This window comes from Bactrocera oleae, chromosome 4 (assembly GCF_042242935.1).
Source record: "Bactrocera oleae isolate idBacOlea1 chromosome 4, idBacOlea1, whole genome shotgun sequence".
Lineage (NCBI taxonomy): Eukaryota > Metazoa > Arthropoda > Insecta > Diptera > Tephritidae > Bactrocera > Bactrocera oleae.
The window spans coordinates 50859703-50885350 of NC_091538.1; the positions used below are offsets into that span (position 1 = coordinate 50859703).

At 34.2% G+C, this 25648-nt stretch overlaps 1 protein-coding gene and 1 long non-coding RNA gene across 4 annotated transcripts; one reads left to right on the forward strand and one right to left on the reverse strand.

The window, feature by feature from the left end:
- The first annotated feature begins 1580 nt into the window (after positions 1-1580).
- Positions 1581-25013, forward strand: SP2353 (EGF like, fibronectin type III and laminin G domains protein pikachurin). Of its 3 annotated transcripts, none has more exons than XM_036377208.2 (19): positions 1581-1759; positions 9832-10022; positions 10082-10226; positions 12098-12214; positions 12450-13311; positions 13374-13483; positions 13543-13625; positions 14767-14885; positions 14957-15101; positions 15167-15356; positions 15420-15556; positions 15612-15689; positions 15778-15917; positions 16542-16617; positions 16700-16852; positions 16922-18543; positions 18868-18969; positions 20893-20996; positions 21085-25013. In XM_036377208.2, the coding sequence occupies exons 3-19, from the start codon at positions 10115-10117 to the stop codon at positions 21237-21239; spliced, it is 4305 nt and encodes a 1434-aa protein (XP_036233101.2). In that variant the 5' UTR covers positions 1581-1759; positions 9832-10022; positions 10082-10114; the 3' UTR covers positions 21240-25013. The 3 variants fall into 3 exon arrangements, with proteins under 3 accessions (XP_036233101.2, XP_036233111.2, XP_036233105.2); XM_036377218.2 differs by lacking the exon at positions 1581-1759 and adding an exon at positions 5594-5997; XM_036377212.2 differs by lacking the exon at positions 1581-1759 and adding an exon at positions 6313-6605.
- LOC118683870 (uncharacterized) lies at positions 14739-15841 on the reverse strand. Its single transcript, XR_004979699.2, has 2 exons — positions 15758-15841; positions 14739-15683 (listed from the first exon to the last, which is right to left on the reverse strand). It is a non-coding gene; the product is annotated as an uncharacterized lncRNA (long non-coding RNA).
- Positions 25014-25648: the final 635 nt, after the last annotated feature.

Sequence of the window (25648 nt, forward strand, 5' to 3'; positions counted from 1 at the left end):
TATATATATATAAATATATCGTCTGGTCACCTTGATTATTTATATATATATATATATAACTCCATATCTATCTCGATTATTTTTTTTATATATATTGTATATATATAAATATATCGTCTGGTCACCCTGATTATTTATATATATATATATATATATACATATATATATTAATCCGGGTGTCTGTCTGTCCGTGCAAACGATAACTCGAGTAAAAATTGAGATATCTTGATGAAACTCGGCAAAGTGTAATAACTCAGCCCTAATTTAAGATATAAAACTGTAATTTGGTGCAAGGTATGGCAGTGCTAAGCGACACTTGTGTGCTAAACAGTTTCAAAAGTGGGCGTGACCCCGCTCTTTAAATGGTTAAATGTACATATCTTCCAAACCGCAAAAGTTTTCTCAACGAAACGCACTGAGAAGAAGTCTTTTTAGCATTTCTTTATACACTGTAAGAAAATCAAAAGGATAAAATCAATTAATAACCACGACCACTCCCCATATAACGAATATGATGAAAACTACTAAAACTGCGATAACTCACTGAATAAAAGAGTTCCAAACATTAAACTTCACATCCAGGATGGCAGGCAAAGTCTTTATGGGATTCGGTGTAAAAATTGCATAATGGGCTTGGCACCGCCCACTTTTATGTGCTAATCCACATACTGTAAAAATAAGTGAAATCGGATGACAACTACGCCTATTTCTCATATAATTCAATTTCAAATCCTATATTCTTTCACTTTATAGTATACAAATCAAACATCAATGCAATAATTAGGATAAATCTTTGCACCAATAGTGCCCTCAACCAATTAAATCTAACGCCCAAAATTTTTCGTAATTGGGCTATAACTTTTCAAGGACCCAGACATCAAATATGTGGATACTAGTGCACATGGCTGATTTTTTATCGAACATATCGGTTAGTCTATGAATTCTAGTATTTAAATTCGGCCCTTAGCCCAAATGCTTAATATAATACATAAATATTTTCGAACTTTCGGTTAACTTTATACCGCATTTATCGGTCAATATGTTAGAAATCTTAATTGAATTCCGAAAGAATATCTTACTAAATAGTGTATCTTCTTGCCTGTGATTGTAAATAATAGATGCAATACTTCCTACTATTAAATATATACGAAAATCGAGTATATCACTTTACCAGAAAGTATAAAATGTTCGGTTACACCCGAGTTAGGATCTTTCTTACTTGTTAAAATATACCGTTATTTGGGAGTTAAGAGTGGCTATACTCCCATTTTCAGAATTCCCAAAATCAACCAATGTTTCTTATTAAATGTAGACAACAGTTCTTAACCCATTGAACCAAAGTGGCAACACTGGTTTGAAATTTGATTCGATTCTACTAAATAACCGGTGAAAAACAAATTAAGTTGGCAACACTCTATTAACTAGCACTCATATTTTGTAAACAGGACTTCCTCTCACCAAATCTACCTATAAAGAGAGCAACGAATATGATGTAATGCAAATGACGGTAACGGTAACTCAGAATTCAGCTACCACAGCGCTGGCTCGTTCAAACGGTTTGGATTCGCTAGTCTCCCGTCAATTAGAGTAAACGTAACGGTAACGAGCACGCAGCTACGCGCTAAGCAAATAATTCTTACACAGGATACCACCAAATAACGAATATACATACTTATGTGCATACACATATATTTTCATTTTGCAAAAACGGTCTTGCTAAAATATTACTAAATGTTCGACACCGCCGCGAAGTGATGAGGTAAAGGCAAGAGAAAATTGTGTTTTCAAATAATTATAAATAAATAGTGAATTGAAAGTTATGAAATAAAGTGAAAAGGCTCGATGCAAGGATATGTGCACACATAGAAACATACTTACATGCAAGTACATAAAATTGGGGAACTTCAAAGTGCTCCTACTCTCTATACACACACAAACATATTTGCAAATATAGGAAGGCACGTAAGAGGACAAATTTTTCGCAGGATTCGGTATGCGATGTGAAGGAAAGAAAGGTCTTTTGATTAACAAAACTCGAAAATTCGGTTTGAGAATTAAAAAAAGTAAATGATTCTAAATTGTTTTGTGTATTGTAAGTGTGTGTGCTAGTTAAGAAAAAACTATGTTAACCGTAATTTTGTGCTTGAAATCGTGTGTGGAATAGATAATAATTTTACTTATCTAGGAACGTTTGTATAAAAAAAAGCAAACAAAAAAAAACATAATAATAATAAATATAAAAGAAAGAGTGTGCCTGAATAACACCAATGCACTGAAGGACATTAATATTCATGCATAGTGCTACACGCAAATCCTTAGCCATCAGTTAGACCCGCTTGTATAGCCACGGCAAAGAGTCGATGCGTCACCTCGCATACGTTTCACCAGCCCCCGCAAAAGTTAATCCACCTTGTTTGCTGCCAAAAGGTGTTTGCGCGTTGTGCTATATACATACATACACACATGTATGTACACATGTGTGCATATGTGTGTGCGTGCGTCTCTGCGTAATTATTGTTTGGTTTGGTAAAAAGTATTGCTGAGCTCGCGCTATTGGCGCTTGGTGAAGGTGGTGGCATGTTTATTTTTGTGCGACCAGGTACTTATTTGGCTTTTGTTCAGTGAAATCAGCAGCGAGAACGTGCGTATAAAAGCTGAATAAAATTTGAACATGCACATTTTTATTATTTTGCCATCGACACCGCCTCCAATGTGAATATGTTTTTGATATTTCACAGTAAAATAAATTAGTGAAATTTATACGTAATTATAAAATATATACATACATACGTACATGTGAAGAAGACTTCAGTGACTTTTGAAAAAAGAGTATTTTTTAGATTGCCTCTTCCAGCATCATCTATCGACCTCCATACATTTAGTAGAACCAATATTGAATTCTTCGACTGATATTTATTCGACCATAGAGCTCAATATAATAATCACCGTTAGCGGCTTTACGCTATTCAAGGTGTTTGTATTCTAAAATATAACAACAATAGCTTTTTCGACGCACATTTTTAAGTTTTGGATATTTTTAAGGGTTCAGTTTTAGAAAGAACCTCTCATTTCTAGCTCTTCGTGATCGCTAATGTTTTATACTAAATTTAAATTTCGTTCTTAGCCGCGATCCTTAAAAAATTCTTCGTATCTGCGCTTTGAGTTCATAAAACATAGATTTTGTTGTTCAGTAGAAAAAGCGGAGAATCTTTCTATTATGTATATGTGAGCTAAAGGAATTATTGATCTGATTCTACCCATTTTTGACATACAGGCATACTATTATCAGAAAAGGATTCTCCGAATTCTATAATATATCTTACAGATTGACCGATATTTTCGATAAAAAGTTCGTAATAGGAACTGTGGTCCACATTTTCGGTATCTGGGGACTTGAATAGTTTTGGTCCGATTTGAACAATTTTTGGTCATAAGGTGGCATGCCCCAAAGGCACTATTCGAACACCAGATACATTGATTGGTTATTGATTTGTATACTAGGAACAGATCTAATTTAAAGTTGTGTTATATGAGAAGTGGTTGCAGTCCGACTTCGCCCATTTTCATGAATTTTCAGGAATGTCGAAATAATCCTATATACCAAATTTAGTTGAAATCGGTCGAGTAGATTCCGAGATATTAATAAATTAATAATAATAAATTATCAATAATATTAGTAAAATTATAATGAAAATAATATTAATAAAAACAACAACAATAATAGCGATCACAATTTCATTCCAAAAATCCAACAAACTGCGTTGAAAAGTTGAAATACCATAAGTTACGTATCCGCCATGGCGCATCGCAAATTTTCTCTCATTCAGAGCAGATACTGATGATTTTTACTAAATTTTCACTAATATATATATCTCACGTCGAAACACCGACAAATTGTGCCCATTTTGATATACGTACGATACTTTTAAATTAAACGACTTTCATACTTGGATCGATTTAATTACATATAATAGAAGTAAATGCTACGCGCGATGGTTCTTTAATTGAAAGCAAACAAATGTACTCAGTAACAAACATACAAATATACAAACATAAATGTGTATACAAATACACATTTGTCTTAAAGTACCCAGCCGATCAGGTGAAAAAAAGTATATATGTATATACATGTATACCATATATGTATGTGTAAAAGTAATTTATGTGTGCTTCAAGTACTCCTCCATAAAAGTAGAAAAGCATTCCATGTAGGAAATTTTTAGCGTAACTTCAGAATGCAAAATTCTGAAATACTTTCATAAGCACGGCACGTTGAAAAATTATCCTGTTTTTGATAATATTGAGAAATATTTTCTTCTTTTGGAAAGGAAATAATGAAAAAGTAAAAGCAAGACTAAATTTATTGTTTTGTAAAAATTTTGTTCGACTTTTTTATCAGAATAATTTCAAAAATTTTCACTGACTATTCAGACTGCTCACATGTATCAAAAATAATCTTGCTTGAATTACGAGGATGCGTTTTAAAGTGTGGGGATTGTAATGGAAATGGTTTAGAATTTTCTACGTTGTCATTCCCTTACGTGAAAATATAATTTGTTTTAATCGAGGCATTAGTCTTTAAATTAGTGACGGGAAGTTAATACAGAAAAGTGTATGAAGAAATGCCAGTACCAGGTTGTTGAGTATTTTATCAAATAGTAAAAAAAGTGAAACTGTGGTAAAAGAAGAAAACTTTTGTTTTAGTTATTTCCCTTTAAAGCCAAAGGTTATGCTGATAATTCTAAGTGATTTCTCGGAAATTTGCATGAAATTATGCAAATTCTGCTATGTGGGAGTGTTAACGCTTTCAAAACTGGAAATGCACTCAGCTTAAATAGGAATACTTCATTCTATCGTTTTTATACTCTGAACAGGATATATTAGGTTTGACTTGAAATTTGTTGCACCCAGAAGGAAACGTCGGAGACCCTATAAAATATATATATACAAAATGATTAGCATGACGAGCTGAATCGATTAAGCCGTGTCTGCTGTCTGTCCGTCCGTCTGTATATAAGCGCCCTCAGTTTTAGAGATATCGATCTGAAATTTTGCACACGTCTTTTTCGCCCCAAGAAGCTGCCCATTTGAATAAAAAAAATTTTAAACTCTGAACAAATTCGGGCAACTTCAGTATATTTTTCGAACTAGTTGACATATTTTCCAAAAATTGCTGAATAAACACATTTTCTCATGAAATCAGTCTTTTCCGGCATGCAGTCCTACAAATAACAGTAGGTAATCATTGAAAAGTAGGGAGAAGAGAAAATTTAGAAATCAGTTTAATTTCCTACTGGGTAGGATGCATAATAGACAGTTATGTATGTTTACACACCCACCTGCTTAAACATATAATAATTGGCGCAGACAATAAAACAAAAGAATATCAGACGACTGTAGCACCTGCATACATACATACAAAACAGCCGTACACACATAGCATACATAGTTTTCAATGTATGTGTGTACTTGGCTTGTATAAATATGCGTGTATGAATGGCCAGCAATCCTACGCCCTTTTGCTTTGCTCAGCTTACGCCGCGGCAATGGCATCGCAGTCACCACCTGCTGTCAAATCGTGTAGTAGTCGTAGTACTATTTCCACTGTGGAAATCCAAATGTTAACGGTACCCTAATTCCCTAACTTAGCATGCGGCGTAAGTTGACAAAAGAGTCACGGAATAAATTAGTGCTTAATCACACCGTCACTGCGTCGCAGCGCTGGACGAATGGACAAATGAAAATTAATTCGGTAAATTAACTTAAAAAACAAAAACAAAAAAAAACGGCAAAAATGTATCAAAAATAGAAAGAAAGACCAACGGAAAAATCCAATTTCATCAGAATAAATGCAATAAAAAGTCAAACTAATTGGAGCGAAGGTGTGCAAACGACGAGTCTATGGTCAGCCGCATGAAGTGAAGTTAAAAGGAAAGCATAAAAAATCGATAGAAGTGAAAGAGCGAATTATTTTGGCGACACAACTTCAGTAAAAAAGTAATGAAAAACGTACGGATAATTCAACAGGGTGACGGGGAACGAAATATTTTATTAGTAAAAACGATAAAAAAAAACTAAAGTGAATAATGTTAAAAAAATATATGCTTAATCATATTTCGGACAATTACTTAAAAACTTCAGTGAAAGTTTGTGGTCCATTTTTGGTGTTGTGATTTTATTATAAATGCATTTCAGACTATTTTATATATGAAAATATAGAATGAAAACTTAAAACAAAAAAGAAGTTCTTAATGAAATACCGTTACACTCTACGTCTCACTTTTTGTATAAAAACATTCCAGTGCTGAAATTGTAGTGATTTTTTCTTCTTCGTATAGTAATTTTCGTTTTGTTGTGGTTTAACTACTAGTTGTCAAGGCTTTCTTGGATTTGTTTGCCCTATGATATAACACATACAGTTATGCGTGTAAACATACATACATTCATATCTATATTTATTCGTAATAACCTTAGACTTTTGTCAGCAAAAACCTTGAAGTGGAAGGAGTGGGCGAAGTTTAGTTTTCGATTCGTGAAGGACTACATAACTTCTGAATGAATAATCGCCATAGGAAGTGTTTTCCAAAGATGACTGTGCTTACTTAGTGAGTTGTGTGTGTTTTAATATAATACTTTAGGCTAGATTCTCTAGCAGCGTTTTGTGGATACAAATATAAAGTTATAGAAACGGTTTGGCTGAGTTACTCGTTCGATGGAAAACTTTCGTCAACTGGGCATATATTTTTACTCAAGAAGAACCTCAGACACTCGAAAACATGTATAATCCTATATTTGTAGGGAAGGAAAGTGGGTAGTTTGACTTAAATCTATTTATTTAAACAGGTTAGGTTGAGTAATAGGTGCGAAGTATAATATTTTATCCATTGTGTCGTTTCCGTAAGGTCCAAACTTCAATGCAAGATCTGGAGTGTTAAATTATAGTGTCACTTGAGCTGGTTTAACCTTGAAGTTTTATGATTTTAATCATATTCACAGCAAAATATATAAATCTAACTAGCGTGATAGCCACTAAAATCACCTCTGTAAGAAATATTTACTTATGGCGGCAGTACAGTTCCGTACTGTTGCCATAAGAACTTACATGTGTTATAAGTTCTTATCGTTTGGATTCAGATAGGACAAAAAACAAATCGAAATCCCCTTACTTTAAGGGTTAACCGCGATGAAACCCACAATATCGTTTCGGAAAAGTGCAATTTTTTATGCTGACATCGTTGATAAAAAAGCCTAAAAATGTATCTGATTGGTTGCTGTCTGAAGTTACGTATAACTAAGAATTAACTCCATTAGAGATCGTGGGTCGTATACAGGGTTGCAAATAATGCACTAAAAATAATTTAGTTAAAATTTGAATTAATTTTTTTTAATCCAAAAAAGGATGCATAAAAAAATATTTTAATTAAACTTTTAATCCCGTATACCGGAATAAAAATTAAAGAAAAAATTTAATTCCGAAAAACCGTATTAAAAATTAAATGATAACTACCGGATTGAAAAATAAAAAAGAACAAGTAAGGAAGGGCTAAGTTCGGATGTAACCGAACATTTTATACTCTCGCAAAGTCAAATGGTATACTCGTTTGAGATTTCTTTGTGGATTGACTGATATTTTCGGTAGAAGGTCAACTATAGGCACTGGGGTCCACATATTTAGTACTTAGGGGCTTGAACAGTTTTGGTTCGATTTAAAAAATTTTTGGTCACAAGGTGGCATACTTTAAACGTATTATTCACGCAAAGTTTTACGCCGATATAATCATTGTTGCTTGATTTGCATAGTGGAAAGTGAAAGAATCAAGTGGTATTTAAAATGGTGTCATATGGAAAATAGGCGTGGTTGTAATCCGATTTCGCCCATTTTCGCACTATGACATAGAAACATGAAAAGAACTTTACGCACCGAATTTGGTTCAAATCGGTTAAGCAGATCTCAAGATATGGGTTTTCACCTAAAAGTGGGCTGTGCCACGCCCACTGTCTAATTTTGAACTCGGTTCCTATAAAGTCATCTTATACCATCTCAGAGATAAAATTTACTGTCTCTGGCGTGTTTAGTGCTTGATTTATCGCGCTTTTAGTAGTTTTTAACAGTACCGTTATATGGGGAGTGGGCGGAGTTGCCACCCGATTTCAACTATTTTCACACCGTCAATAGAAGTGCTAAAAACATTTGCTTCTAGTGAATTTTGTTATTATAGCATTAGCGGTTTAGGAGATATGCACATTAAACCTATTAGAGCCGGGACCACGCCCACTTTTAAAAAAAAAATTTTAACTGCAGATGCCCCTCCCTAATGTGATCCTGTGTACCAAATAACAGTCTTGTATCTTATTGCGGAGCTTAGTTATGGCAAGTTATTTGTTTTTGATTAATGGCGTTTTGTGGGCGTGGCAGTGGTCCGATTACGCCCATCTGCAATACCAACCGTCTCACGGTACCATGAAACATGTCTACCAAGTTTCATAAAGATATCTCAATTTTTACTCAAGTTAGAGCTTGCACGGACGGACGGACGGACAGACGGACGGACGGACAGACAGTCACCCGGATTTCAACTCGTCTCTTCATCCTGATCATTTATATATATATAACCCTATATCTAACTCGATTAATTTTAGGTGATACAAACAACCGTTAGGTGAACAAAACTATTATACTCTGTAGCAACAGGTTGCGAGAGTATAAAAATTGTAATCTTAAGTATATAAATAAGAATAAAAAAAGAATGTGCTGTAGAATTAACATTTTTTCGCGTTCATTCAATTCAAAAAGTAAGATTTTAAATTTTAAATTTTTAATCACAAACATCTTGGTTCAGGCTCAGGAAACACGCTATTTCGACAAGGGCCGATCATAAGGGGAGGGGTGTTAGATGAGTGGGTTTTATTGGGTGGTTAGAGTCATGTAGGACTCATTATCTGTAGGACATATATTTGGTATGTCGAGGTCTATTCTGGATAAGTAGGAGTTTAACTTGCTACACTATCTAGAACGAAGTTGCGCAAACGTCACTCTAGATTCCCGGTGCAACTCGAGGTCTTCGTCTGCTATGCGTGGTGTTTTAACTTCAAGTACGCCATTCACTAGGAGGGAGTCGGGGAAGTGTAGATGGCTCCACTATAAATGAGGGCCAGTGTGTATCTGAAGTTTTTTGAATCCGCGGTCTGGTTTCTGCGAAAATATGAGTGCGAGTATAGCGATCCGTTATGCTCGAAGATTGTAGCGTTGCCTTGGTTAAAATAGTTATGCTAAATTTCGTGTAGATAATTTGTCAAATAAAAAGCTTCTTCATACATCGATTTGGTTTTGGTCGATCAATTTGTATGACAGCTATATCCTAAAGCGGTCCGATTTCGACAAAAAGTAGCTTTTCGGAGAGAAAAAAACGTGTGCGTAATTTCAAATCAATATCCCATGAGGAGCTAGTTCGCGTATATACAGACCGACAGGCAGACAGATGTCTCCGAAATTTCCTTCTGGGTGTTGCAAGCTTCGTGGCAAACTTAATATATATATATATATATATATAATATTATATGTTTAAGGTATAATAAATGGTTATTTCTGATTATACATATGTTATATATTTTAGAGCTATGTCATTAGTAAAATTTTTGGAATTATTGGCTAAAATTGAATCAGTTTATTTCAATGTGGAACTATAATCACTATATAGTCTAATCGCGAGTAAAAAGTTATGACCTATCCCGTGAAGCACCCCATAAGATTATTATAGTGAGAACTTAATAACAATCTCAAAACAGATATAATAGCAAGTAATTATATATTTCTTTCTACTTTACTCACAGGTATAAAGGACGTAAAATACAATGGGTTTAACGGAATATTTCAATTGATTTATGTAATTGCCAACAGCATGAGAAAGCCCTGGAAAACCATCGATCCCTATAATTCAGTGTAATTACAGGCAATAAAGTAATCGGAGATTGATTTTTTTATTATAAAAGGTGGTATTGGCAGCGGAGGCAAATTAACAAAGGTAACAAGTAATTTAATTAATTTCTCATTTAAAAACTGACAACAATTTTCTTCTGATAGCTGACACAAGAGCACACAAATAGTAATAAGAAAATGGCGAAGACTAAAACTAATAACCTGCTAATGCATGGACTCATTTTGGTGACTATTTTGGCGACTGCCAAAAGTGCCGAGGCGGAAATTACAATGGAGGCAGCTTTTCAAGGTACAAACATACCAATTTCGATATACAAGTATATTAACATGGCTATATACTTGTATATAATAATTCACATTATGTTATGTTTTTACGACTTCATCAAATGTCACACGAGTTCACGAGTTTCAATTCTCCCCTTGAATGTCTCGAATTTGGCATTTACTAATATCAGTAGTCAACAGGCTTCCGGAGAAATTTAATATAGCTGTCAAAAATTGTAGTGTTGAAAATTAGCTGTGGTTGTCATAATTTTACAACACTTGTCGAGAGTGTGGCTTCCACATAATGTAAAGAAATACTATGCCGATGTTCATATCATATCTTTTGAACGGTGTGAGAAAACTCCCTTGAAATAATACTGTAATAATTCAAGGGTGACAACTAACCCCATCGTATGAAGTTCGACTTTAATGAAATTAGAACCATTACTAACAAAATGAGGGAAGTTTGTTAAAGCATGAGAAAGGGTGCTAATGATATTTTGCTGTATAGATAACAGTATTTTTATACTCTCGCAATATGCTGCACAGAGTATAATAGTTTTGTTCAACGTATGTTTGTATCATCTAAAACTAATCGAGATAGGTGTGGAGTTATATATATAAATGATCAGGGTGACGAGGCGGGTTGAAATCCGGGTGACTGTCTTTCAAGGTGGGTTGGGATTGTAGATGGGCGTAATCGGACCACTGCCACGCCCACAAAATGCCATTAAACGAATATTTATGAAGTGTCATAACCAGGCACAAAATTAAGATACAAAACTGTAATTTGGTACAGGGTATCATAGTGGTGAGTGGCACTTTGGGCTGATTATTTTTTTAGTAATTAATTTTTAGTATTTTTAATATTTCATTATACACTGTGAAAATGGATAAAATCAGATAATAACGCCCTCTCTCCCCATATAAGGGATATGTTGAAAATTACTAAAGGTGCTATAACTCACAGAATAAAAGAGCTACAAGCATTAAATTTCAAAATCAGAATGGCAAAGAAGGGCTTTATGGGAGCCGATTTAAAAATTCCACAATGGGCGTGGCACCGCCCACTTTTAGGGAAATCCTATATCTCAGAAACTACTCGGCATATTTCAACCAAATTTGGTTTGTGTGGTTATCTAAATATTTCGATCACATACCGTAAAAATAGGTTATGACAACCTCACCTACATTTTTTGACACCACTTAAACTTCCATCTTAATTTCTCCCTTTCCAGTATAGTACTAATCAAACATCAGTGAAATTATCCAAATTAAATTTTTTACAAATAGTATTGTCAAGGTGTTTAATCTTATGTCCTAAAATTGTCGAAATCGGAATATAACTTTTAAAGGACGCATACACCAAATATGTAAGAAACAGTGCATATAGCTGATATCTTGCGAGAGTGTAAAATGTTTGGTTATAGCCGATCTTAGACCTTCCTTATTTTTTTATATATCACTTAAGATAATTGCTTATCCGTAGCTTATGTAGGAATTAAAGTATTTCAAAATTCAGATCTATGAGGTAAACAATTATTTACTCGCTTGATCTTCGATCTTTCGACAAAAAAAATTAAATATTTGTTAAAAAATTTAAAGATCTTTTTGGACGTCTCTAATAATCTGATATAATAATATTTAAACATTTAAATCAGTCTTTGAAATGATTTTTTCATCATTAGAGGTTTATAAGCTTCTCTCTGCGTCTCACTTTGATCGCCATTTCAGAAAAGATACATCTCAGATTTTTATTTTATGGACAGTACATGGGTCAGGGAGCTAATTTTTTTAGTTTTCGTTTTTGTCATCTTTATGGAATCTTAAAAACAGATGGACTTAAATATAATAAATAAATATAATCTAATAATTTGATTTCTACTACACATTTAGGTCACTGTGGTCACACAAGCCCATGCGAACAGTTGTGCTACGAAATCCACGATGGAATGTACGAGTGCGATTGCATTGAGGGATACGAGCTGAACAAAAACGGTTACAGCTGTCAAGGTAAGTGGACGTCAAGTGTCAAGTCAAGTAATATTCAGAGTGTTGGGACGTCAGATACGTCGGAGTAGTTTTAAATATCTGTATTGACCTGCAAATGCAAATATGATTCAGCGAAAAAATTTGGCACTCTCTTTTTATTAGATCATCCACTGACTTATCATACTTTCCTATTTAAAGACTCGTATCTAATTGTGAATCTGGTATTGTTTACAACTTTACTTTCCATTCTTTTTAGTAATAAACTCCACGAACAGTGCGGATGGTCATTCGAAATCCGATGAGGACGTACTTTATCAAAAGGGCGCTTCGTTTAGCGCCAAGCTTGGCTATGCACCCTCAACATCATCAATGACTGGTGATACAGCGAATGTGGAGGCTTCAGCGCCCATCTCGTCGGCATCATTCTCAATGGAGGATATCGAGGGTGTAGAGGACGATAACTTTTTCTACGATGACGCAAAGCGCAACGACCAGCGTACAAAGGTCAATTCAAACGATTATTACATATCATCTGAAGACGTCTATTTCAGTAATGGCGATGAACAAGAGTTAACTAATACTAGCCAAGATGTACCTGAGTTGAAAACTAAACTGACAGAATCGACAACGACATGGAGCGCAATCAATTCCCGCCGCGTTGTAGTAACTGCCACAACTGACGATCCCCTAGAAGCGTCAACAAATAAGAAATCCATACGAATTCATTTGAAAGCGGAACCCAAGCCCACTGCAACAAATAATGGGCCGCACAAGACAAGGACTTTAGCTCGCAAACAAAACGGTATACCGTCAGCATCATCAACAACTACACAAGCAATTAATCATAATGATAATAATAAAAATAAGATAGTGAATACACTGAGCAATGACCTAGACATGGATGAGCCCACCTTTGGTGGTGTTGCCGTCAAGCAGCCCCATCTGCGCACATCCAGTCAGAGTCAAAGTACATATCAGGATCAGCAAACTGCGGTAGCAGTAGATCTATACAATAAAAATAATAAAAGCAACAACATAAAACAATCAGCTGCAGCAACCGCGAGCTCTAAATTGAGCAAGTTGAGCACTACGAGAGCGAACAGCTCAGCATCTACCAAGTAAGTGTTACTGTAAAATTTCAAAATCTTCATTGAATTCACTTTATCTGTTGTTTCCTCAGTGGTCATGCGTGTGACTTGGATTGTGGCACGGAAGGTGTGTGCGAACGTGTGGACGACGCTAACAAATGCCTTTGTCCCTTTGGAAGAAGTGGTGAGAGGTGCTTGGAAGGTGAGTAGAGCTTTATGATGACCTAGAATTCACACTGAAATCGGTCCTTTACTTTATAGAAATCAAAATACGTACGCCGAAATTTTCGAAGCATTCGTGGTTAGCCTTTCCGGCACTGAGGGGTGCTTATAAGCATGTCCAGGTAAGCGGGGAAACTCTCATGAATTTAAATAATTTGAAACTTCATCTGGAGATTATTTCGGTTAGATTGAGCGAATGGGCTTAATTTTGCAAGACTCGACTTATCGACATCTCCGAAGTGTACAAAGTTTAAGTAGTATTTAAACTAAATACAGTAATAACTCTATTCGTCAATTCAAAAGAATCCGTAACCGCCTTAGTGATTTTAGCCGAGTCTACAGTATTGCGCATATTATCGTAGGATTTTTCTATTCGAAATTTTCGAACTTCCATCCTTTTAAAATGTCAGCTATCTATAAAAAAAACTAAGATTTGGTATTTCAGCTATCCGGCGAGCAATCGCAGAAAGGTAGGACAGTGGTGAGATCATGATTACTATACTTTTTGTAGCAAAAGTCATTCAAAAATACTTTTAGGATGCAATTTCAAGTAGTTTAGATTCAAGCTAAAAATGACTAAAGTCCTCGCAACGTATAAATATTATGGTCAAATGTTTTTAGAGTGGCTTATTAACCAATAATGCACCTTTTTCAGATATATCATTGATATTCTAATATCTAAATATTTTGATTTAGTAAATATGTACACACTTGTCTTATAATGAATTATTGTGGTGAAGCCCAGCCATCTCGATCAGATAAAATGGTGAACTGGTGAGCTTGAATCTAAATATGTTTAGATTTAATCATATCAGATATAAGGTCGGTCAGCCGATTGGTCTTTCGAGACAATATGAGAGGCCAAGAACTACTTAACTTAACCTTTCAATCAGACATTCGACATTGTCCATAGCACGACCTAGAATGTTCTGAGAATTGATTTTCTGCTTAAATTATGTCGATATCGGTGGTTGCTTTACAATGGTGAAATACATGAAACTGTTATAACCATCGAGAGGGCTGTAAATCTTAGTAGTAATCGGTGCTTTCTTCTTAAAACGAGAATTCAAAACAAAGCAAGGAGAAAAGGGACGTAAATCTTTCTATAACTTTATCCGTCACCGTGATAGGTTCAACTAAGTTCAAATTTGTAATACATTTTAAAATATTACTCAGGATATAGTAATGACAATATTTATCGACATCTGATTTAGATTAAAGTTTTCATACGATAATTAAATAATCAACACTTTATTTTTACAGATACGAGTAGAATTTCGACCAGAGTCATTCGATGGCATAATACTTCTAAGCGGTGAGAGAGATGATTTGACCGGAGATTTTATGACACTACTATTGAATAAAGGATTTGTTGAGTTTTGGTGGGTGCTCCTTGATTTCATTTCTCAAAGCAAACTTTTTATAAACACTTGTATTTTTTTACTTCCAAAAGGTTTGACTGCGGATCTGGCGTGGGCAGTGTTCGGTCACGTGAGACCATATTATTGAACGAGTGGAACTCGGTGATAATTTATCGTCACCGTTGGGATGCATGGTTGGTACTGAATCATGGCACAAAAGTGCAGGGTCGCTCGAATGTAAGTTAAGCTTTACTTTATATCTTCTTGAAATATTTATATTATATATTTAATATTTTCCTTAGGGACTCTTTTCTCGCATAACATTTCGAGAACCGGTCTTCCTGGGGGGCACTGGCAACATCACGGGCTTAACAAAGCGTTTACCCGTCAATAATGGATTTATCGGCTGTATAAGACGCTTTGTGGCAAACGAACATGAGTACAAGTTTGAGGAACATCCTTTGGGGGATGTTACCAAGGGTTTTGACATACGTAAGTCTTATTAGGATTTACGTAAGTAGTAATATACTTATTCACTCTTGTATTATTTTGCAGAGGACTGTGTAACTGATAAATGCTTCACCTATCCTTGTCAACATGGCGGCAAGTGTTTGCCCTCAGATCAGGGCGCTGTTTGTCTATGCCCCATAGGTTTTGTGGGCGATCTTTGCGAAATACGCATGGATCTTCAGGTTTGTTGGAGATTTCCTATTACAATTTTTATTTGTTATACAATTTTTTTCGTAGGTACCCGCTTTTAACGGCTCGTCTTTCCTGCGTTATGCACCACTTGGCGATAGTGCGTTGATTTGGTTGGAACTGAAGGTTGATTGTGCAAATATATAATATATATATATAAATAATATATTAATATTTGATATATATAATATTACTTTATGTTTCTTGTTTTTAGATTATTTTGAAAGCGGAACAACCCGATGGTTTAATATTATATTCAGGTTCGGCGAAACATGGTGACTTCATTGCATTATCCCTGACCGGTGGTTTTGTTGAGTTCGTCTTTGATCTTGGCAGCGGTCCTGCTGTTGTAAGGTATGTATTGAAAGTATATATTTAAATCTAAACTATCAGAAATACTACACTGATATGAAAAAGCTCATCAAAAGCCAACAAATAAGTTTATAAATTCTAAGACATTTCATCTGTAGGGTAAGATGAGGTGACAGTTTTTGATAGAAATAGAAATGAGGGGTATTTTCCCTTACAAACCTTACTGCGATTTTATGAGAAAATAATAGGTAGAATATTAACCATAGGGTGTATTTACATAAAAAATCAATGGTCAATGATATAGATAAGAAGCTTTCTTTAAAGCTGGTGAATATTTTTCATGTATGAATATTTCCCACGTGGTATATTTCCGTAAAAAGTAAGATGGTTGTTAATCGTTAACCAAGGTTTGCTCTGAAACTTCTGGATGGTTTTTAAGGAGTGCTTTAATAGAAATGACGATCCCGATAATTTATTCCAGACCCTAATACTTTTTGTGTCGTTAAACATTTTGGTTTACGGTATTTAGCATTCCGGCAATAGTTTTTTATATATGTTTGAAAATGTTTTAAGACATTTTTATTTTCGGAAATCGGTTGAAGAGGTTTTATTCTATATTTAAATATATTTATCCTAACATTGAGCTGAAGAAATTTTATATTTCAGGAGCGAGTATCCTTTAAGCATTGGACAATGGCATACTTTAAAAGTGTCACGCACAGCACGATTAGCGGTTCTAAAGGTAAATAAAATAACCATTAAATAGTATATAAAAGTGGATATTGAATTACCGTTATATCTTTTACTTTCAAAATTTGTTACAGATCGATACATATCCGGAAGTAATGACAATCTCCTCAAATGGTTTCTGGCATCTCTCACTGCCCGAAAATATATTTTTGGGTGGCGTGAATCACGAAGATAAGTTACCTTTGGATTTGAAATCGAAAGCGTTCTTCGTGGGTTGCATACAAAAGGTAGAAAAAATTTCTCAGAAGGCAATCTTTATAAAAAAAAACATACATATAAACTTTATTATATTACAGATCGATATTAATGGGCATTCATTGTCAATAATTTCGGAAGCTTTAGGTGGCACAAACATCGGCAATTGTCCGCATGCCTGCGTGGCAAGGCCGTGTGGGCCACTTGCCGAATGTGTACCCCAAATGGAGAGTTACGAATGCCGTTGCAACGCTTTCAGCACTCAATGCAATATGGCAGCCGAGGTGCCGATCGAAGAATTACAAAAGAATAAAGCCAAGAAGAAGGAAAATAAAGAAAAACACAAAATGAACGGTAAACACTCTGCACACTTATCCAAGCATACGAAAGATGCTGGACACTCAAAATTTCGTATGAGTAAAGTGCCTTCTAAGGGTATAAAAGCGCCCAAAACCCACTACACCACAATTATTCCCTCAACGGAGCGCACCACATCTTCAAGCCACAAACGCATGGAACATGGCAGTCGGCGTAGGCAGTCATGGGAGCCGCTTATAATGGAGGATGACGTGGAAGAGAAGGCAGATGATGATATAATATATCGTGATACACGTCGTCTGGACGAAGAAAGCTATTATAATGAAGAGCCGTTACGTAGCAAACATAAGAAAGAAAAGCGTAAAGAGAAGCAAACGATAAAGGAAAGTGAAGTATGGTCGACGAAACACGGGGATAATTCCAAAGTCCGCGGTAAGGATGATCATCAACACAAAAACGTTTACAATTTTAAACTAAGCCGATTGCCGACACACTATGAAAGCTTCCAAACGAATCCGGAAATCGACATATTGACATTCGATGAGAATGTCGAAGTGAAAATTGGTGTGGACCAAGACAGAGATTACGAGCAGGTGCAGGATACGAAACAGAAAAATGCTAACGATAACAACAACGACATTGGATCGACACAAGTTTACAAACAGGATGATTTCGATAGTATACCTTCCGCGTGGAAAAACGACGTGATCGAAGGTGATCGGCGGCATGCGCACGATGCCATGAACGAAGAAACAAAATCCGAACCATTTTTTGTGGACGACATATTGTTCGACACCAAAAACGACGGCACTGAAGATTATCATCGCAAGGAGCTGGTACAAGATATGAGACGCATACTCGCGAATGGTCCCGAGCATACGCCTAATAATAAAGCGCTGAAGCTAGTCGTAGATGAGTATGATTACGAAAGTGACGATATTAGTCAAGAAAGCCCAACGAAATTCAATATAGATGAGAAAAATAGTTATAACGGCACTTTTAGCATGTCGTCGGAACTCGATGTTGAATTTAGTGAAATGAATGATGATATTCTCGAACCGGTGCAAACAGTCGTTGCGGAAAAGGCGACTACAGTTAAACAAAATAAACCGTCCCCCACCATTGATACCCAAACGGATTGGAGTTTATTGAAGAAAATGCAATTACCGGCTGATCATCAGAGTCAATTTGTTGGTGTACGCAAGAATTTCGGCGCTTGCTTTGCTGGCGAAGACAGCTACTTTCATTACAACGATGCCGAGACGATGAGTCAAGTTATAAGCTACAATATAGACTTGAATTTACGCATTAAAACCCACTCACCGAATGGAGTTATATTGTGGACTGGCCGACAAGGCACGACAGATGAAAATGCTGACTTTCTATCTTTGGGTATAGAAAATGGGTATGTAACTGAATTTATTCGTTAAACTTTACATTGAACTTCGGTAATGCTCAAAATTTCGCCAAAACCTTTTACAGCTAGTATTATAGTACTGAATATTTTTGAAAAATATTTGGAATTGTGACCGCCTCAATTTGGTTTTAGAAAGTTGTTCGAAAAAAAATATAAACACTGTGTTTAATGGAAACAGTATCTTATTTACAAAGCCTTTCTCAAATTCCACACAACGGATCAAAATTCTCGATTTAAACTTGTCGTTTCTGTTTTAAGTTTCTTCTTCGCTGCTATACAATTTTAAACTTCCTTTATTCTTTTAACTTTCAGTTATCTACATTTTCGCTACGATTTGGGTTCCGGAGAGGTCGATATAAAATTCAATACGAGCCGCGTAAGCGACGGTCTTTGGCATCGGGTTCGTGCTTTCAGGTAAGTCAAATGTCTTGGATATGATTAGATACAACCGGTTTGAGTTTAATTCAAAGTAGCTGAAACTCGTCAGCTTTTTCATTATTCCGTATATTCCTATGTGTTGAGAACCAAGATAATTGCGATGTTGAATTATCATCACAGATCAGAACTAGAAACTGTCGTATAGCTATTAATGACACTGCAATTTAACATTGGGAATGATAAAGCCAGCAATGCATTTTCGTATTGTCAGGAGTAAAGGGTGCCATTCTGTATCCCCTAAATTTTTGGCTAAGCCTAAAATATCAATGGCGTCGAGCTACTTCACGATAACTGAGCTCACGGAATGCAGTAGTCAATATATTTCATGTCGAAATTTTCAGTTTTTTGGTCTAACAATTTTTAGATTAGAAAGAAAAATTTGTTTCATTAACATTTTTCAAAAATACCCTAATGTAAGATTTCTCATATTTTGAGCATATTTTTATAAGTCAGTATTTTCGAATTCGAAAAAAAGTGTAATAAATACACGACGACACTGCGTAATCAATTTTAATTGTCAAAGAAATCACTCTACCGAATGACCAATGAAGACTATGCTTAGGTTTAAAAGGAGACAAGATGTAATTATCTCAACACTATCTACTTGAGTGTCCCCCCTTTGCGAGATCAAAACTGAAATATCATTGCTCTGACACCTTTGGCCATACAGAAGTACTAGCCGGTACATATTTGTTATGGAATCGCGGAGTTTTATTGATACTTGAAATCCAGCTTCAGGAGTTTTCTGACTTTATACAAGAATTTATCTTTAGCTGTCCAAATATCATATCCAGCTTGAGTTTTAGTTGTAGAATCTAATATAAACTCTATTATTAGCAATATTTAAAATCCATGACAATTCGATTAATACAGATATTGGGCATTATATTTTGGCGTGATTAAAAGCGATTTTTTTTATTCTATAGCCCTCACGAATTAAAAGTTTTTATTTTCTCGAAGATGCATGGCTTGATTCAGTTTATGAAATATTATGGTTATACAAAATTTCTCAGTCTGTTCTCTCAGTTATGGATAAGTTGTTGTTGAAGGGTAATTAAAAATCATAACATATAAAAGTCCGAGAATGTCATCAGCAGTCGGGAATCACCCATACTATTTTGAGGTAAACTCCAAGTTTAGACCCTGTTCTGCAGGGTGGTGTCCTCTCCCAATTACTGTTTAATTTCTACTTTTCTAAACTCCCTCAACCACCAGAGGGAATTTCCAACACCTCGTAGGCAGATGATTGTACTATATCGAGGTCAAGCAATGGCCTCGATGACATGTGTTCGAAAGTAAATGGCTATCTCTCCGACCTTTCTCGCTTCTACTATGCAAGGAGCTTGACACTCTCACCCGCTTAATCCACAGCGACCATATTCACGAACTGGAGAAAAGAGTACAGACTGTATTTTAATCGACTACGTCCGACTGTCAACAACCCAAAAATTTTAGTTGTTACGTTCGACAGCCTATGCTTCTTCACTCCTCATACGACCGCGTTTACTGCCAAAGTAGAGAGCCGCAACAAAATCCTCAAGTCGCTAGCCCAAGCAGTTTTTATTGGGATGTTTTCCATTCACAGTGGGACCATCAACACCTTCACCGACTCCCACTCATTGAATGGCGTACTTGAAGTCAAACCACCACCCATTACAGACGAAGAGCTCGATTTGTCCGGAGAATCTAGAGAGACCCTTGTGCGACTTCGTTCTTGATACTGTGGCAGGTTAAACTCCTACTTGTCCCGAAAAGACCCCGACAAGAAGAAATACCTCCAGAAGAAAAAAATATCGGTTTCACGGAAGAAATTCGACTCATTTTTCATTTTCTACTTAATTTATAAGTATATCTACATATACTGCGTATGGTAATATTTCATTTCTTTGCCTTCAACAGAGACTCACAGGCTGGCTACTTGGAGATAGATGGCAGAAAAACAACAACGCAATATTCGCCGGGCAAATTAAAACAATTGAACACAGACACCGGACTCTATGTCGGTGAGTGACTCGAGAGAAACTAATTTGCTTGCAAATTTTTAAGTGAAATATATTCTTGTTTATACTCGTGTATTAAATATTTTTACAGGTGGCATGCCCAATGCGATTTATTTCACACGACGAAAATATGCGAATGGGATTGTCGGCTGCATTTCGGAGATTGTGTTGGCTGGCGAACTGAAACTGAATTTCGATCCTAACACGCTGGGGACAGCACACAATGTCGAAACGGGATTACTTTGAAATACCGTTATAAAAACGTATCAACAACCGTCAATACTACTGACACTAGTTTAATAGTCTGTTTGGTTTGTTAGAGCAGTGAGTACTTTTTCGGTTTGTACAAAGAGATGATTTTACACTCAAAAAGAAAAACAAAACAAGAAATTAAGAGAAATGAATTAAATCTAAATTAGTTAAACTTAGAAGGTAGCTAATATGTATACATGTATACTATAAATATATACACACAAATATACATACACACACAAATTTGCAGCTGGAAAAATTGCGCATAAATAACGTACATACATACACACAAACATATGTATATGCATAATAGATATATAAAAACACACACACACATATATATATATATATATAATATATACAACTATATATAAATATATATATTTTAAATAATGCTTCAACTAAGCCTGTGACTGTCAATATTTAAATAAAAAAATTAAGAAAAGAAAAAAAAAACTATTACAACAAAAATGTATGCAAAACACCACACAAAATATTATAGTAAAACTTACAAACTAAACTAAAAATTTAAAAATTAAAAAAAAAAATATAAATAAAAAATAAAAAAATTAAAGAAAAACTAATGAAAACGAGCGTAATGAACATAAGATGGCTAATTTGCATCGCATTTTTCTACAAAAACAAGCAAATTTAAGAAAAAAACATATTAAAAAACCAAAAAGCTGAGAAAGAAAGGTTAGTTGTACTGAATGTTTAACTTGAATTCTCACAAATTCTGCAAGTCACGTAAACGTAAGCAAAAACAAAGGTCAATCGAATGTTAAAAATAACAGTGAGCCCGAGTAAACAGCTGTCTCAGATGTCAGCGGCACCTAATAAATAAAAAAATATAATAATGCATACATACAGACACCACACCTAGGTACATACATATGTGTGCGTCTGTGTGCACATTTGCATAACTACATATATAATATTTATAAGCATAAAAATAAAGTAGTGTAGGTATTGGTGTAAACACAAATACTCAGACATCACACATATAGCCACACACAAATGCATACATATGAAAGTCTGCTGCAGAAGTAACGATAATTTATTTGGTGTTGTAGTGGTAATTGTAAGTTAAATTTAAAGTCACACAAACTATGTATGAAACGGCAGATGTGCAGATACGATATCATTTATGTTTAAGAGCTGGAGAATAGAAACAAAAAAATATATATTAAAAACAAACAAAAAAAAAAAGACGTATAAGAAGAGAAATAACTAAGCAAAATGCAAAACACTTTTTATAGCGAAATTTTGAAAATTTTTAAATTGTATTAACACAAACAACAAAACGTATAACATTACATTTATTTGCATAAGCAAACTATGTATTTATCGATAAAAAACAACAACAACAATTAGTGCGAAACTTACACGCTTTACATGAATATATGTGTATGTACTATTTAGGATATGTCTCACATATGTATGCTACCAGCCACTAGCTAAATAACACAAGCCAAGTGTAAGCAAGCGTTTTCAAAAACAAAAAAATATATATACGAGTATAAAAATAAATAAAAATCAAACACACAAGCATACACATACAAAATAGCAAATATGTACATACATACATACAGACATGCATAAATACATACACACAATTTATTAAGCCCACTTCTATTTATTTCTACAAAGATATAACATGCACACATATCGAATTGGCTCTTAAATGCCGGAGAATTTACATATTTGCTTTCGAATTTTTTAAATGCGTTTAAATTTACTATATAATATTTTTTTTTTGATTCTTTTCAATGCGCTATGGCTACGAATAACAAGCAACATTTTTTCACAACTGCGTATTTTCAATGTAGTTGCATATTAAGGTGTGTATTTTTGTTCATATTATTTTTTACAACCTAAAAAATATATTAAGCACATAAATTCACATAAATATACCGTTACAAAATATGAAAGTATTAAATAAAAAATACAGAATAAACAATACAGAAGAAATTGTGTGACATGACAACGCTATTTCGTTTTTTAAGGACTTTCTTGTGAAAAAAATAACTGATAGTGGCATAAATATGGTGAATATCGTTTGTTCTTTTAAATATTATGTAAAAATCTATAACAGAAGTTTAAAAAAGTCATAAAGTTGTGATATTATTCCACAACTGTGTAATACAAAAATATAATTTTCACCCGAAATATTTTCTCTTCGAAATGGAAAATTTTGAATAACAATAAACCTTAATCGCTTAAAATATATATAAACCATTTTGATAATGGAGATTTTTTTCAACAAAAATAAGAAAAGATTTTTAGATTTTTCTTATTTTCTCAAAGAAACCGCATTTAAAAACGTAATACAAATCAATATTTTCATCCAATCGAAATTTCCAGTTTTTTGGTCTAACAAATTTTTAGGTTAGAAAGAAAAATTGGTTTCTTTAACAAATTTTTCAAAAATGCCCACCCTAATGTAAGATTTCTCATATTCTGAGCATATTTTGATAAGTCAGTATTTCCGAATTCGAAAAAAAGTGTAATAAATACACGACGACACTGCGTAATCAATTTTAATTGTCAAAGAAAGCACTGTACCGAATGACCAATGAAGACTATGCTAAAATTTATCGTTAACGTCATTTATGCTTGTGAAAGCTTATTTTGCGGCACCTTGCTGTTATATGTATCCATCAGATTGGATCAGAGACATCTAAATTGATAGTTTGCCCTCTAAAAATGTCACAAAGTGGTCTTCAATGGAAAAACGGTTCAAAATGTCGTCAAACATATATTATTTGATAAAATTTAAATATGAAAAAAAAACAGCAATAAATGTATCTGTATGCATGTTATTAGAAAAAACATATTTTTTTTTGTCAGAAATTTGTTTGGTTATTCAACAAGTATTTGATTTATCAAACTGCCCTGACTGTATTAAAAACGCCTGTCCATTTCCCAAGTCAATTACGTGAATTTGTCAATTAATCGCACATCAATTAACTATTCTCGTGTATCTTTTAAATTTTAAATATGAAACGAAATAAGACATTTCCTCTAATTATAATATAATTAAGCAATTTCATACTAGACAACTGATCACTGAGTTCGATATATATTGTAATTTCATTAATCTAAAAACCATTTCAATCAAATTTTTATTTTAATTTTTAGCAATACTTTCATTAATTTTCTATTCATTAATATTTCATTTAAAAATTGTTATAATTACGTAAATATCCGTCCCAGAAAGAAGAAATTACCTAATTATTGTTATCTCTTTCTTTCATGTTTCAATGATGGTATGTTTACTAATATTCTACGTTAAAATTCCACTGGAGTCAAACAGTCACTGACTTATTGAACTGATTTTGTAAGATTAACTACCATTATTTTACTACACCTTTAATAACATGGGGCGCTAATATGATTAAAACACCGAACACATAATTTTTTAAATAAAATTATTATTGAAAAAAATATAGTTTTTAAAAAAATTTTCGAAACTCTTCAACCCTAAAGAGCAATAATTTGTAGACGCTAATAAAGATTTGTAGTTTCCCCCCACATACTCCCCTTAAAAATACGTTTTAACTACACATTTTTGTTCTAAGACACAACTAAAAAGCTTTACTGTCCATGTAACTAATTGATTTATCAAAAATTATCGCAATAATATTTAACAAAAAACGCAAACAATATGTGCAAAACAATCTAGTAGCAAAAATGCGTATTTATTGATTGTATACACCGAATGAAGTAAACAAATAAATACAGATAAATGAATTGATGCCTATAAAAGTGTGTTTGAATATAATTCTCCGAGGGGGTGGTGGGTAATTACAGACCAATAATAAGAACCTCCACACAGGTCAGATCTATGGAAACGAACGTTGGTTAACTACATATAACTTCAATAACAATAACTTTAAAAGTTGCGCTTAAAGAAGTTATAAATAGTGGCTATAACATACTATTTTATAATATTAAGAAACATTTTAAATTACGGTTTCATTTAAATCCTTTCATTGATATTACAACCACTAATACCACAAATTCTTTATTCATGAAACGAATATTCCGATATTTTCTCTGCCAGCATCATCGTTCGATCATACATAAGTTGAAAATTTATAAATTATAAATTAATTTCAATATTCCTTTTTTTTAATTAAAATCTGCTAAGAAGGCACTTACTGCGCTCTTTTCGGTAGTGAAACTCGTTTGTTGGAACGACCTTGAAGACTTGAAGTGAGGCAATCTTAATATCCGCATTATAAAGTGGCATGTGTTTTCGTTTCAAAAGAGTTTCCGCTTTGAAACCATTAAAAGTTAACTGTATTCCATATCCGGTGATTACAACAACTTAGGAACTATAGCGATTTAACATATTCACTCATATTTATTGCAAATAAGAGCACTTCTAACCATAAATC

Excerpts from the sequence above, each read along its gene's own strand:
- SP2353 (XM_036377208.2), top strand. The coding sequence starts at position 10,115 with ATGGCGAAGACTAAAACTAATAACCTGCTAATGCATGGACTCATTTTG. Across the intron at positions 13,626-14,766 it reads GTGCTTATAAGCATGTCCAG|ATACGAGTAGAATTTCGACC; the intron begins GTAAGCGGGGAA and ends TTATTTTTACAG. Across the intron at positions 16,853-16,921 it reads TCGTGGGTTGCATACAAAAG|ATCGATATTAATGGGCATTC; the intron begins GTAGAAAAAATT and ends ATTATATTACAG.